Raw genomic sequence first — 15,214 nt, 5'->3', positions numbered from 1 at the left:
CTTTCTCTGTCTGTAAACCAGCTGCCCAAATCCGTTCCTGTGCGTGTGCAGCTCATGTGTCCCTGTTGAGCTGCGCACGAGCCCAGCGCGGTGGCTGGGTTTCTTGGCCGTGGTGTCCAAGCTGGGATGCTGGGCGCTGGCAGTGCTGGAAGGCAGCCGTCGGTCGGTGGCGTTGCTCGGATAGCTCGGTGATGGGAGCTAGCCGTGAGTTTTGTATGTGCCTGCGAGGTGTAGTTGCAGCTGCCTAGGGACTGAAAACTAAAGTGCCGATAGCGCGTAACCCCTGGGATTTAGAGTGGCTTTGAGGTGGCAGCAGGAGGCAGAGCCCCTCTTGCCGCTGTGCATCCCCCCGGGGAGCCCAGCGCAGCAGAGGGGCCGGGCAGCGTTCAGCGAGGAAGTCCCTGCGTTTCTTGTGCAGAGGAAATCGTTACAAACAGGATGTTTGCTCCAGCCCTGTTCCAGGCTGCTCGCCGCAGACCCCACAGTGGGCGCTCACCCAGACCCGGGGCTGGGGGAGGTGGAGGTGTGGGGGCTCCCCCGGCTCTAACGGGTGTGAAGGAGCTGCTTTCAGGGTGTCAGCATCGGTGCAGAGACCCCCATGGGTCTCATATCTCTGGTTCACAAGACCACAGGAGCTTTTATGGGGCTAGGTGTGCGAAGGCTCTGTTCTGTGGCGCTGCTGTGGCTCCACAGCGAGCCCTGTGCTGGGTCCCAGGTCTTGCAGGTCGCAGGGGATTGCCAGGGCCGGCCGAGCGCAGCGCAGGCACAGCCTGCTGCGGTGTTGAGAGGCGAAGTACAGCACTGAGATTGGCACCATCACTACAGCGGTTACTGCTCCCGCTGTGCCTTGGGACAGCCCGTGCATCAAAGCACATGGAAACAGTCCTAAGCAAGGAGTTAAACTCTTTGCAGCCCATGGGTAGATCACCAGCCTCCTGGCTGCACAGACGCACAGGATCTTGTCAGCAGTTCTCTTCCAAGATCCTCCCAACTCATTCCTCATCGTGGCCGGAGCGGCAGGCTGCCCACCCCGGGGTGTCAGTGACTGTCCCTGTCCCCGCTGCGGGGCTGGGGAGGGTGCCTGTGCAGCCACTGCTCTCTGCGAGCATCCTGCATCCCCCAGCTCACACAGACACGGCCGTGTGCTGCCACCGGGCCTGCCTTCCTACCTGCTTCGGTGGTAAAACGTTCTTCAGGCTGGCCCCGTTCCTGGAAGGAAGCGTGCGCGGTGTATGTGCTATGGGATTGCCAGTTACATTTATTTAAATCAGGTTTTCTGGGCTGAAACGAGCCCATTAATTTTTTGGATATTCAGACCATCTGGCAACACCCGTAATTATTCTTTGGCATCTCTATCCTTGTTGAAAATGCATATTTTTAAGTTTTTCATATTTCCCATATTCCCAGTGCCTGGCTCGCAGCCTGCTGTGCCTGCATAAACATACACGGTCGTGCTGGTTTCAGATGGACTGATTTCCCTAATTTTGCTGTTGCTAGACTGCAAACCCAAATGAAATTTTGTGAGATGAAATGCATCCCACACAGATCCAGAGTAAGGTGCGTTGTGCTTGGCCCTTCCCCATTTAAAAGCTCAGGGTGTGTGACCAGAGCACGTTTTGGCTGTGCCTCTGGAAGGAAACCTCAGCACAGCATGTGCCTGGGTGGGGGGACTGCAATGGGCTCCCGGGGACTCTGCTGACTGGGGTGGCTGTGGCTGTCACCCAGCTGGCTGCCCTCTGTGTGTCTCCCCCCTCAAAATTAAATGACACTCCTCAACCTGGAGGCTGTGTTAAGAGAAGCTGTGTGAGATGCCAGGGGACTTCATTTGTTTGGGGGACACAGAGGCAAGAGCTGTGAAGCTGAAGCTGAGCATTAGCAGTGAAAGCACCCAGGTCGCCTGGATGGCAAAGGCCACATTAGCAGCTGATTCGGGCTGAGTTGTTTGGAGTTTTGGGAGTGTTTAGATTCAAGAGCTGAGCCTGGTAGCACAGATGATCTCATCAGGCCTTCTCTGCTGCTGGAAGGTAAGGGAGGCTGTTGCTTGAACCTGGAGACCTCCCGCTTTGGACAGGTGAGTTCCCGAGGCACCTGGATTGGCAGGAGCAGGAGAGGGTTGCTCATGCAAGGCAAATGAAACCCTGGGCTGTGATTCAGTGATGGGATGGGCTCGTTTGTACCAGCAGGTTTTCTGCCAGCCAGAGTGGTGTAAAGCTGCGGTGCTCAGGCTTGCGTGGGATCAGGGCTGCACTGTCCTTGTGCAGCCGCTGCAAACCCTGCGCCGGGGGCTCGGGTGGTGCAGCCAGCAGTCACTTGCGCTTGGCTGGGCTGGCAGAGGGAGGTCCCACGGGTGGGATCATGGTGCCACTGTGCAGAGGTACCGCCACCAGCCTGGCCGTGCCAGCGGAGCCCTGCATGTCCCCTCAGCCTCCCAGGGTGAGGGAAGGCCCTTGCCCTTCAGCTGGCAGGTTGACATTGGTATGGGGCTTGTTTGGGGTTTGCTTCTGGCACTTTGGGCTCTGTGGAGCCCGGGCAGGGCTGGTGTCTGCTGGTGTTAGTCTGCTCTGATGAACATGACGAGGAACGCTATAAAAATAATTGGTTGAAATGAGCCTGCTAGAGCTGCGTTTGGGTGATGATGGGGCACAGGGGTCCAGTGGGGATCTCGGTGCCTGGGGAGACAGGGGCAGGAGGCAGTTCTTGCCTTTGTTTGCTGGTGAAGCTGCTGCTGGTTCAAGGTATGGACTCAAACAAGATAAAGCGTGGTGACAACATGGCCCATCTGTGCACGAGCTCTGGCTTCCTCCCTGCCACGCTCCTGCTCAGCTCCAAGTAGGTGCAGATTTATTCTCCTGGTTTGTGAATGATTTGAGTGTCTTCCCAATTACTTCTCTCCATCTGCCTGCTTCAGATGCTTCCCCAGCCCTGGCCTCTGGTTATTCTCGTCCACTTCCTCTGAGGGTGCCTGTGTCAGGCTGCCCAACCTGCCTGGGTTTCTTTTCTCAGCATTGTCTCCCCTCCAACTCTTGGACCTGGCCTGATTCTCATAGAGCAATGCAAGGTTTGCTGTGTCCCAGCACCTGATCCTGCTCCCCCTTCTCCTCCAAAACAAAACAGCTGTGTCTTCCACCGTGGTCCAGGTCAATAGTAGCGTTTCCCTTGTCCACATATAGGAGCTGCAGGGCAAAAGGGTGAGATGTGGCTTGCCTGGAGCTGCAGGATTAGACCATGGGAAAGAGGGAGCTTGAACCTTCTCCCCTCGGCTCCTGGTCCAGCGCTTAGAGCAGTGTTTAATAACATGATCTCCACTTGAAGGGCTTAGAGAGCCATGCTGGTAAACACTGCCTTCGGTTTGTTCAGTCGTTGTCCTCGAAATAAACTCTGGCATTTCACCTCTCCGGTATGTTGCCCTGTGTCGCCTCGACAAGGAGTAGAAGAGCCTGTCGGGGAGGTGAAGCATCTCTTGTCCCTCGTAACCCCTGGCTGCTTGAAATTTTAATGTTTATCTGAGCAGCCTCGTCTGCCCCGAAGGGGAACGGGGAGCAGGGAGCTGGGGCTGCACCAAGCCCCCCTGCCCCATGAAAGGCTCCGGCTGGGTCTGTGCAGAGGTGAGGGGGAAGAGGGCCTGCATCCCCCAGGTGCTGGGGAAGGGCCCACCCAGTGGGCGCTGGCCACCCTGGGGGGGGAGCAGAGGGGGCCAGGCATGTGGGGGGGCTGGCAGGGCTCTGCACGTCCCTGCGAGAAAAACAGCATCAATCTGGTGAATGCACTCGACCTCTTTATTGACATATTTTCCCCTCAAATTGCTCAAAATCAAGAGAGCAATGAACTACTGAGCAATGAGGGGAGAAAAAAAAATAGTCAAAAAAATTAAATACCCAACAGCCCTCCCCATCTCTCATCTGCCAGAGAAAACCCTGCCCGATTTCTCCCGGCCACGTCAGCTCCCAGCTATGACAGCTATGTCATCCTGTTGGCAAGGCCGCTCTCTGGAGCAGCCCTCACTCCAAAATGCAATGGGAAAAGATTTAAACAGAGAGGAAGCCGGAGCTGACACTGGCTGCTCGGGGTGGGCGTCCAGGTACGGACGGGGTGCAAGGCCAGGCACAACTGGTGGGGGTGTCGCAGCGATGGGGGTGCTCCCTTCCTGAGAGCCGCTGTGGGCAGGATCTGTCCCTGGGCTGGGGCGATCGTTGGTGCTGGGGACGTGTCCTGGGAGTGCCGAAGCCCCCCATCCCCACATGGGGCAAAGGGGCAGCTTTGCCACGTGGGGAAGCAAAACCCAACGCTTTTGTCTCCTCTTCCCTACCTTGTGGGCTTTGCTCAGTGAGACGTGGACCTGACTTTAATTCCTTTCTCTTTGTTTTCCCAGATCATGATCGAGTTCTGCCCGGGCGGGGCGGTGGATGCCACCATGCTGGGTGAGTGCAGCGTGCGGTGCCGGGCTCCCTCCGTGCTCGGGGCGATGCCCGCAAGGTATTTCCAGCCTTCTGGCACACTTTCAGGGGCAACCCTCGGACAGACAGCAGACGTGGGTGCCCCAACTTCCCCAGCTACCATTTCTCTCCCATGAGTTTGCCTATTTTCATACCCGGAGCAGAAGGTGTGGCAGCCCTGGGGCGTTTCTTGAGCTACTTTGATGTCCTTTTGTGATTTAAATGCTGCTGGGATCAGCAGATCACAAAGCATGGGGTGAAGGGAGAGTCTGGCTGGAGGGGAAAGATGGCTTTAAATATTTATCTGCTGGAGGCACCAGGTGCTTGCAATCCGGTTCCCACAGCTTCCTGGGAAGGGCAGTGGGGCTGAGAAGTTTAATCTGGGTGCCTGTCGTGATACATCTCCCAGAATCTCCTTGCTGACTTCTCCGTATGGTATCGGTTATCTGGTGAAGCAGCACGAGCGTCCGAATAAACTGCAGTTTGCAGTAATTCCAGGAATCTTCCCATTTTTAACTCCTCCCTTCCACGTAGAGCTGCTGGGACTGGGAGCGTGTGGGTGCTCCCCAAAACCACCCTGGCTGGTGCCACAGCCCCTCTGTACCAGGGCTGTGCAGACCCAGGGGAGGTGATGTCCCCTCCGCACAGCGAACACGGTGTTCTGACATCTGCTTGCCTGGAGCCCCTGGGACAGAGACGTGTCCCCACGGGGGTTACTTCCTTTCAGCTCTGATATTTCCAAAGGCCTTGCTTGCCTTTTCTTTCCAGGAAAAGTAGGGACCCAAACTTGTCATCTTTGATTTCAGCCCCTAAAACTTGTGCCTCCGTTAGGGATCTTCTTTAAAGCGAGTCCAAATCACTGCAAGTAAAAGTACCTTTGCTGAAATGCTGGAGGAAACGATGCCTTACCCTGGAAAACCTCAACAGGGGTGGAGTGCCCTGTCTCTTGGGACACTAAACTGCCCTGAGCATTCATGGGGCCATGTCCATGGCAGTCAGTCTCTGGAGGATGTGGGAGCTGGAGTGGGAAGGGGATGCTTAGAAAATTGTGAGCAAGTGGCCTGGCTGTAGTGCTGTCACCCCCCAAACGAGGGGGAGGAGGAGCTGGGGGTCAGAGCTCAGGAGCTCCTGGCATTAGTAAACTCAGGAGTTGCTGGTTGCTGCCTGTTCCACCTCCCCATCAACACTGGCAGCTGGCATTTGCCTTTGAAATCTTTTGTACAAAACCTGCGGCTTGCTGCACCTCACTTCTGCCAGATGCTCCAGCGAGAATGAAAAATCATCATCTTCCCCCAGAGCAAGGGAGATCTTGGTGAGGAAGAAGAGGAGGAACAGAGTGGCTGACCCAGCATCCCCCAGGCTGTGGTTAAGATTCTCGCTCTGAAACAGCATCTGTCCCAGTTGCTGGGGTCCATCCATCAGCCCCCAGCCTGGCCATGCTGTTTGGGCGGTTGGAGTTGTCTGAGGCTTCGCCTGGTCTCGGTGTGCTCGGCTGTGCTGGAGGAAGGTTCTGCGCTGCAAGGGGCTTGCGGAGGGAGGGAAGCTCGGACGATACTGACCATCTGGAGGTTTGATGGTTTGCAGAGCTGTTGCCTTGGAAAACAGTCTTAGCCAGTGAAGGTGGCTGGGGAGAGCTCAGCAGGGAGGTCATGCCAGTGGTTGCATGTCCCCGCAAGCTTCAGAAATAGGGGACAGGGAGGAGGGTATGAGCTGGTTTGCTGGTACCTGGTGCTGCCTGAAAAACCAGCTCAGAGCAGTGGGTAGGGGTAATGCTGGTGAGTGTTTTATTGCTTGTTGCTTTGGGAGGTGGCGTGTCCCTCCTGATGTGCAGGGGGTTACGCCGCATCTCCGTGGCAGGGGTAGCTCCCAGGGGATGAGAGTATGGGCTGCGCACAGAGCTGCCGAGTGCTCACGCCTGTGTTTGACCCTGCAGCCGAGTTCAGCTCCCTCCTCGCTGCAGCGTCGTCCCTGCACCGGGTGAGACCCAGCTTGCCTGCAGGGACCCCTTTCCCAAATCGGCAGGGAACTTGCAGCTCAGAGCCCCGTGCCTGGCTCCCCGTCCTCGTCCCCCTCATCCACTATTCCTGGGCCCGTCAGCTCAGCCGTGCGTCCCCGGGAGGGAGCCATAACCCAGCAGCTCCGAGCAGGCAGGTGTTGCGCTGCGAGTGCTGGCTAAGGGAATAAATTACCTTAACAAGCTGATTTTCATTGATCTCCCGCTGCTGTGACACATGGACAGTGGTTTTTAAATGGTCTGCTGGGTAGCCCATGCCTTTCTGCTGCTCAAATCCCATCCTGTTTAACAGCCCTCTCCCTCCCCGCAGAGCTGGACCGGGGCCTGACCGAACCCCAGATTCAAGTGATTTGCCGCCAGATGTTGGAAGCTCTCCATTACCTCCACAGCAAAAAGATCATCCACCGTGACCTGAAGGCAGGCAACGTGCTCCTCACCCAGGACGGGGACATCAAGCTTGGTGAGCCACGTGGTACAGGAGCGTGGTGGTGCTCGCTCGGCCAAGCTCGTTGGGAGAGTGGCTGTGGGCGACGGTGCTCCTTGGGACCATTTCACACTATGCTAACGACAGCCAAATCTGCCATCGAGCTGTGTGCTGTGCTTAGCCTCCAGCTGGGCACCAAGACTCCCTGAGCTACAGCCATGCTCAGGCCCTTGATGGACTTTCCTTTCGTGAATTTGTTTAATCCCTCTTTGAACTCGATTCTTGTGCTTTTTGGCCTGCTGAGCATCCTGTGCAGGGCGCCAGTTGGCAGAGCTGAGAGCTGGAAAAATTCGTCTTATCTCCAGAGCAGGTCTGGTGGTGACAGGGTGAGTTTTGCCAAAGCGTTGCTTTGCCAGCTCACTGTGGGCTTGAGTTAAATTGGTGTCCACCAGCCTGCTGGGGGATGAGAAGGCAGCTGTGTCTGTCGGGTCTGGTAGGAAAGGTGCAGCTCTCTTTCTGGACCCTCATGAGGGGTGCTGGCAGCTGTGGGACATTCTTGGGATATGTCTTGGGATGATGGAGACCAGCTAGCCTGGGAAGATGGAAACCTTCCTGTGGCCATGGGCTCTGCTCTGACATAAGAAATGCACTGCTGGCTTGGGCCACGGATGACCCACAGTCAGGGACACCCCAAGCCTGGGGTGCAGATGGATAACAGCTCTTCTGGAGGTCATCAGGGCCATCTCAGCAGACTGACCTGGAGTGGGCTTGGTACCCTCTGTGGGTCTTACCAATTTGATTTGTGTTGGGTTGGCTTCAGCAGCCCTCTATAGAAGGGACAAAATCAGGGAAAGGCATCATGCAGTGGCTGCTGTGCATGGGGCTGAAGGGAAGAGAAAGAATGTAACAGCACTTTGGTTTTTCTGGTGTAAAATGAGACTTTTTGCTATGAAATAGCAGTCCTGAAAGAAATCTGCCATGGAGCTGTTTTTGTTTGTTTGTGGAAAAGATCTCGCCTTCCCTCTAGATGTGTAGGGTTTGGGTTACAGTAGGGGTGGCTTGTTGTGCCCCTGTCTTACAGTACATGGGAGGGGAAGGTCCCTGGTGGTTATGTACCCAAAAGCAAATTTAATTTCTGATGCTCAGTTTAGAGAAAACAGCACGTTGTGTCATGTCATTGCCTTAAATGTGTGTTTGCTTTTAAATCTGCATTTCAGCCAAGTGTGCTAATTCAGAACGGTCTTTCAGTTTTCTGACGGCATCTAATGTTACTGCTCTTTGCAGCTGACTTTGGAGTGTCTGCCAAAAACATGAAAACTTTGCAGAAGCGAGACTCCTTCATTGGGACCCCTTACTGGTGAGTGACCTGCTTGCTAAGAAATCCTGTGTTCATGAGGAGCTTCACTCTTCTGAGAATGAGGCTTGCTCAGAAATGGGGAGCTGATGGCCTTTGGGATGTGTTGGACCATACTGCCTTACCGAGCATGGGTGGGAAGGTTTTAACAAGGAGTCTGGGCCAGTGTCCACACGTGCAAGGGTTTCCCTTGCCTGAAGGGAGCTGTGAGCAGCCTCGGCAGTGCAGGAGCATTGCCCGATGTCACGGTGCCCTGAGCCAGCCAAGGGGCCACCATGCTTCAGGCTTGGAGGAGTGAGGGACATGCATGTGCTCGCGTGTGTGCGCTCACCGCTCCCCCCACCCCGGGGGGTGGAGTGGGCTTTGAAGCAGCTCCAAGCACATGGGAACAACTCCTCGCTCCAGAAATGCAATCTCTAAATCACCCGACTTGCTGAAGGAATGGAATCGGCGAGGATTAATTTATTGTCTGAAGTAACATCCGTGCCAGATGTCAATGGCCTGGGGGTTTCCATGGGCTGCCTGGGCTGTCTCGGCTGGTCTGCGGAAGAGGGAGGGGGTTGGACCCCTTAAAAAAGATGCTGCTGCTTCTGAAACCCAGAGCTGGGAGGAAAGACTGTTTTTTGTACAATGCTATGGGTTATTTAAAGTATTTAACCGCTGCTGCAAGGCTCACATGCATGGTTGTGGTGGTGGTGTCATCCGTCACCACCCCTGCTCCTTGCTCTGCCCCTTGCAGGATGGCCCCGGAGGTGGTAATGTGCGAGACCATGAAGGACACTCCGTACGACTACAAGGCGGACATCTGGTCCCTGGGAATCACGCTGATCGAAATGGCCCAGATCGAGCCGCCCCATCACGAGCTCAACCCCATGAGAGTCTTGCTGAAGATTGCCAAGTCTGACCCCCCCACGCTCAGCTGCCCTTCCAAATGGTGAGGGGCTTTGGGCAGCAAAGCCTGGAGTACATGTCTCCCAACTTAAGCAGTATTTCAAGAGAGAAAAAGTAGTCTTTTATAGCAGTATTGTTTAATTTGAGACCCTAATGTAGGATTCTAGTTGCATTCTAGGTCCAGCTGTGTGCTAGGGGCCCCGAGAGCACTGCTGGCTCATGGCCGGCTGCTCAGCACTGCCTGTGACCATGCTGCTGGTGTGTGGGCAGCACGGGGGAAGCTGCTGCCCATTCACAGCCCTGCTCAGGCAAGGGTGATCCCTTGGCTGTTTTCAAAACATCCTGGTATTATATGAAAGGCAGATTTTCCTCTAAACCTGGAGATGGCCAAGAGCTCCTGAATTTCTTTCCTGGAGTCTGTAAAGTCTCTTCTGCATTTGAAAAAAAAATCCAATCAGTTATTTTTTTTTTTAAATCGTGATAAAACCCGCTGCATGATAGCCAGCAGCAAATTAGTGGGAGAGCACCGGAGTCGCAATCATTGTTCCAGCAGTTCAGGTAGCAGGCAGGAGCCCGCTGCTCAAACCCAGCAGGCAGGGTGGGAACGCTTCCTCCGGAGCAGCTCAGAAGCCAGAACTGGATCAGGGACATGCCCTGTATCTCAGAGCTGTGCTTTGCAGGCTGAGGGTGCCCTCCTATGGGGTTCCTGGTCCTTCACAGCCATCCTTTCACACGCATCCTGGAGCATCCTTGTTCACAAGCAGATCCACCCCTGGGCTCCCTTTGGAGGATGGCTGCTGCTGTCCTCTCCTATCTCTCTCCCTTGGCTGTGGGGCACAGTGGCTGGTGCTCAGTCCTGCCATCTGTTGCCATCACAGGTAAGGCAAAATCTAGTCCTCACTTGGCCATGTTGCTGATTCTCTTACAAATAGTCAGAATAACTGAGCACAGGGTTTCCCATGCTGGGAGTGAAATGGTGATTGTGGCCAGTTGCAAACTGGGACACAACCTGCAAAGGGATCGAGCAGACCCCTGTGGCGTTTGAGGACTTTCCCTCTTCTGAGCTTGCCAACAATTGTGTTTTAAGGTCCCTGGAGTTCAGAGACTTCCTGAAGACAGCTCTGGACAAGAACCCGGAGACCCGGCCCAGTGCTGCCCAGCTGCTGGAGGTAGGGACCAGCACCGGCCCCTGGGCTGGGTCTGCAGCTGGTGTCTGTGTCTGGGTGTGCGAGTGTCCGAACCTCCTGCGTCTGTACAGCTTGATCCTCCTTAAGGAGGATCCTTAAGTGTTGATGGGCCCTAGACTGGTTTCAGATTATTTTGTTTTGTTTAGAAAGTTCATAGTACTTTTCAACCACTAAAATGCTCCAAAAAGAAACAGCAATGTTTTCCCCTTTGGAGCAAACTGCAGAGCCCCTGTGGACACCAGCTGGAATAGAAATGGCTCCAGTTGCCTAAAATGCCCACGTGGCTGCCAGCTTGGATTATACCTGGTTATATCAGACCTAAATTCATCTCCTTTCCTCCTGGCCCCTTCCAAAATAATAGGAAAAACCTGGAAGGTGCTTTTCCCCAGGCACCACGCTTTGAGCATCTGTGTGCAGAGCTGGCGCTTAACCTCAGCATCGCGTTCTCTTGTTCTCCCTCATATGTACAGCACATATCTATAAATTCATCTGCGGGGTCAAGCCTGGTGACAGTGGCAAGAACCACATCCTTAGGTCTTTGCAGTTGTTTTAAAGCAAGAAGTGGTCCTTGCCATCGCCGTCCCCACGCGCTCACTTGGCCACGAGGTCCATTTTTTGTCTACCTCACATGTGTGCATTGTGCTGGGCTTTTCAGCATCCCTTCGTCAGCAAGGTGACCAGCAACCGGGCCCTGCGCGAGCTGGTGGCCGAGGCCAAGGCTGAAGTGATGGAAGAGATCGAGGACAGTCGGGATGAAGCAGAAGAAGATGACTCGTCAGAGTCTGCCTCGGTGAGCGCTCCCGGCCCCGTGCTGGCAAGTTTGCCAGTGCAGCTGTGGTGGGGGAAAGAGCCCGGCAACTTTTCTAGGCTCCAAAAGGCTGGTTTACAGCTACTCTGGGCCCCATCAGGTGGAGTGGGAAGCGGTTGCTTGGCCAGGGAGGGGCTGTTTTTCCATGACTGCCAGGGGCATGGAGAAACAATGATGCTGGCGGGTGGCCCAGCTGGCCACTTGCAGGAGAGGGGGCTGTAAAAAGTGTTTAGGAAAAAAAAAAAAAAAGGGAGGAAAAAAAGTGAAAAGTAGGCCTTGGTACAGGCTGGAGAAGCTGAAGTGGAAGCGACACCATCAGTCCTAGGAGGGAGCTGGGCAAATCTGCCCCTGAGCTGGGCTCTTTGAAGGGGACATCTCAAGGCTGCCCAGGCAGCTTTGCCGGCGGACATGCTTGACCTTTCTTATCTGTGGCAAAGGACAGTGATTAATCCATGGTGGAGTTAGCCACAGGAAAGGTGTTTGATATGCAAACTCCTAGGCTGCATCTTAAGAATTTGCAGGTTCTGGAGCTTTCCCACTGTGCTGTTCCCTGCCAGCCAGTGTCCATAGTCCTTGGGACCACAAACCTGCAGAAAGATAAAAGTATCCCAGGGTGGATGTCCTAAAAGGAAAGATCTCCTCCTAAAAGGGAAGATTTCCTCCCAATAAAAATGAAAGGGAAGATTTCCTCTTGTGCCTCCCTGGCAGTGTTCAAGGCCAGGCTGGATGGGGCTTTGAGCCACCTGGTCTAGTGGAAGGTGTCCCTGCCCGTGGCAAGGGGGTTGGAACTAGATGACCTTTAAGGACCCTTTCAGCCCAAACCATTCTATAATAATAACTCTTCAGCTGTGGGTGACTTTGCTCTGAAGCGTGGGGACTTGCAGCTCTTGCAGTTGTGTCAAAGCAGCAGTGCAAAACCCAACACCTTCCCTTTGCTGTCTTTCCAGCCCCCTGGTAAGCACAAGCGGGACCCCTCTGAGGCCAGTCAGCTGAGTTTTGATGGGGAGAAGCCTCCGGACTCTTCCTTGCCCAAGGCCGTGAATGGGCCTGTGGGGACTGGCAAGGAGACCACAAATGGACAGAGCGATAAAGTCTCAGATGAAGGGATAAGCAGTGACAATGACAAACTGGAGAGCAACCACTCCACAAAAACCCTTGCCAGCTCTGCCACCTCGGCCACCCAGGGCAAGCCAGACATCATCTTGCAGCCTGGACGGCTGTGTAACTCAACGGAGGGGGACAAGCAAGCCGGGCCAGGCAGCAAGGAGCGGAAGAGCATCGGGGAGCGACCGGAGAGCAGCCACCTGGAGAACTTCATGGAGGAGAAGCTTGCCAACGGGAGCTTGGATCCCCCTGCTCCGTTCCCCGGCAGCCGGTCCAAAGCGGATTCAGATTCTGGCAGCACTTCGGCCTCCGAAAGCATGGACCTCACTGTCTCCCTGTCTGCAGACCTGTCCCTCAACAGAGAGAGTGGCTCCATCTCCCTGAAGGTGAGAGTGGTGGGCAGAGGGTGTGGAGAAGGAAGGGCAGCAAGCCCCTGTTAAAAAATGCTGAGGTTTTTTTTTTTTTTTTTTTCCAATTTTTAGCCAAGTCCCTGAAATTCAGATCCTTTCCTGAGAGGCTGTGCACATGCACCACTTCTGCCATAGCCCCTGAAAACTCCTTCCTGAGAGAGCAGCATGCTGTAGTCTAGATGGGGCTGAGCTTTGACTACAGGAGGAGAAAGTGAGTTGCCCCTAGTCTGCCCTGGGCCTGAAGGTGGGGAGCAGGTAAAGTAGGAGAGGACAGAGGCTGGATGAAGAGAGAGGGTCTGGGAATCTTGCTTTAGCATGATGCTAAAGACCACCCAGGTGCCACCCCACTGCTGTTTGGCGAGATAGCTGGAAAGGCTCGCCACGGTGCTTAGGATGTGAGCATCCAAGCTTGGAGCTCTGCAAGTAAACACAGGGCCAGCAAGGAGGGAGGAAGCCTATCCCTAGGCAAAGCCTTTGATGGTTTGTTTTCCCTGTCTATGGGATGCCTCTCCCAGCTGGGCTCAGGGCGGCACATCGCATACTGCTGGGTTAAGCTGTGCCGTGGACACACGGCATGTCCTCAAGTGAAGGAGAAGCTCTTGGTGGAGCTGCTGCAGGTACATGCGTCCTCTGCTGAAATCTAATGGAAGTCTGATGTTTTGTAGCTGTTTTGGGTCCCTGAGAAGTGTCAAGTAACTGAGCCCCTCGCCTGACTTGTGCAGTCATATACAGTCAGAACAAGGATGAGTATGAAACCCAGAATGTGATTTCCTAAACTTTATCCATCGCTGCTCTTTCCTAGAACACCTAGCCCCAGGAGAAAGCTTATTTGGGCTGGTGCCTCTCTCAGTTTTTCCAACCTGCAGTACATCTGGCCTGGTTTGTGTCAGCAGTGACTTGCACGAAGACCTCCCAGGCTTCTTGGCTTTTGCTAAAGCTTTCTGGAGGCTGGGAATGCTTGTGAGCCAGAGCCGGCCAGGTCAGCATGGCTTAGAGGAAAAGGCAAAATAACAGGAATGATATTTGCTGAGCTTCAGAAGAAGAAATGTGTGTGACTTGAGGGGGCAGAGTGATGTGTTGCACAAGATCTTTATCCAATTGCCTGCATGAGTGATGGCTTCCCGGCACAGAAACGTGCCCGAAAACCATTCTCCGCAAAACTTTCCTCCCTCCCTGTCTCCTGCTGTGAGCATGAGAGCCAGCATCCCCCGCAGGAGCCTGCAATTAATGTGGATCCCTAATGAGGGAAGTGTGATGCTCTTGCATAGCAATTTACCACTCCCCACTGCCTTTCCTATGATACCTGGTCACCTTGAGGCCAGCCAAAGGTGAATATGATGCCACATGTGTAATTGCTCTCCACGGTTAGTCTCCTAGAAGGGGAAAGGAGTTTTTTTTGGTTTTACAGGGAGTAAGTCTCAAAGAGATGGGCATGTTAGATCATGGTTTGAATTGCCTCAGCCAGAGGTAACGCTCAGAACAAACTAAATGGCATCTCTCTGAGCAAGGTGTTCAGGCAAAGCTGTTCTTTAGGAGTGATGCTGCTGGAGGGCCCTTGGAAAGACACTGTGCTGAAGCCTCTGCTTCGCACAATGAACTGTGAGTGCATGGAGGGGTACCAGGCTGTGCTGCTCCCTCCTCAAGCAAGCTCCTTGACTAGCCTTAGCTTCATGGGTTAAATTCCCTTGCACCTGCTGGTGTTCCTGGTACTGCTGGGTTCGTGCACAGGGTGCTTAGGCAGGGTGCAGCAAGAGAAGGGCAGCAAGCGTTTCTTTTTAAACCATTTCTGGTTGTAAACATTAACTGTTACATGCTTTTTATCACAGGCTGAACTGCACAGTTAAGGTGACTCTTTTATTACCAGACTCTTTTTCCAGTTGCTTATAATTTTGTCCAAAAAAGAAAAAAAGCTTTGGCAAAAATTATCCAGGTCTTTCTTCTTTTTTTAGAAAGATTAGGGGTAAGAAATCTACAGGTGAGTTTGGGAGGCTGCGGTTGGCAGAGAAAACAGTCAGAAATAGGCAGAAGGAGATGGATAGGGTTTTGAAAAGGTAAACCAAACTTTCTCAGATACAACTGTTTCTGGAGGGAACTCCTTCTTTGGAGTATCTAGCTTGAATTTCTCAAGTCTGCCCTGTGTGGGTTCTGGGAGTTCACAGCCTTGGCTGAAACCCTTGGGAGCTGGAGGGGGCACACTGGGATGTGCGCTGTGAAGTGCTCAGAGTGGGGACTCAAAGTCAGCACCCCATATGACCACAGTTTCTCAGACTCTTCTCTGGAGAACAAATTACTTTACAGGAATGTTTGAAAATACGTTTACTCGTGTTCAGGAGAGGATCCTGGCCTACTACCGAGGGATAACAGAAAAGACCAGGAGAAAATTAATAATTCTGTTTTTAGATCTATGTTTGAGTAGCTCCATGAGTAAGGCAGGGAGCTGCTTGTTCCACGATGGAGAAGAGCTGGGGACTGTTTGGGGACCAGCACCAGCCCGGCTGCAGCAGCTCCAGGTCGCTGGGCTCCGTCAGAGAGACACAGTGTTAACGGGTGCTGGGGCTGGCACAGACAGCTGAATGTTGGCATTTCCTC

General features: G+C 54.0%; 1 protein-coding gene across 2 annotated transcripts in view; it reads left to right on the top strand.

Moving 5' to 3' along the window:
* The window catches only part of STK10 (serine/threonine kinase 10), a 51,753-nt gene that overhangs the window by 26,077 nt on the left and 10,462 nt on the right, over positions 1-15,214 (top strand). The window contains exons 1-8 of one of the 2 annotated variants that reach the window (XM_068409466.1): positions 4,020-4,078; positions 4,370-4,418; positions 6,758-6,907; positions 8,156-8,228; positions 8,965-9,159; positions 10,204-10,285; positions 10,959-11,093; positions 12,059-12,601. In XM_068409466.1, the coding sequence (XP_068265567.1) occupies positions 4,373-4,418; positions 6,758-6,907; positions 8,156-8,228; positions 8,965-9,159; positions 10,204-10,285; positions 10,959-11,093; positions 12,059-12,601 (1,224 nt within the window). In that variant the 5' untranslated portion in view covers positions 4,020-4,078; positions 4,370-4,372. Of the gene's footprint in view, positions 1-4,019; positions 4,079-4,369; positions 4,419-6,757; positions 6,908-8,155; positions 8,229-8,964; positions 9,160-10,203; positions 10,286-10,958; positions 11,094-12,058; positions 12,602-15,214 lie in introns of those variants that run through there. The other variant, XM_068409465.1, reaches the window with a different exon arrangement.

The sequence above is a fragment of the Nyctibius grandis genome, chromosome 10 (assembly GCF_013368605.1).
Source record: "Nyctibius grandis isolate bNycGra1 chromosome 10, bNycGra1.pri, whole genome shotgun sequence".
In the NCBI taxonomy this organism is placed as follows: domain Eukaryota; kingdom Metazoa; phylum Chordata; class Aves; order Nyctibiiformes; family Nyctibiidae; genus Nyctibius; species Nyctibius grandis.
This window is presented reverse-complemented; position numbering and strand designations above follow the sequence as displayed.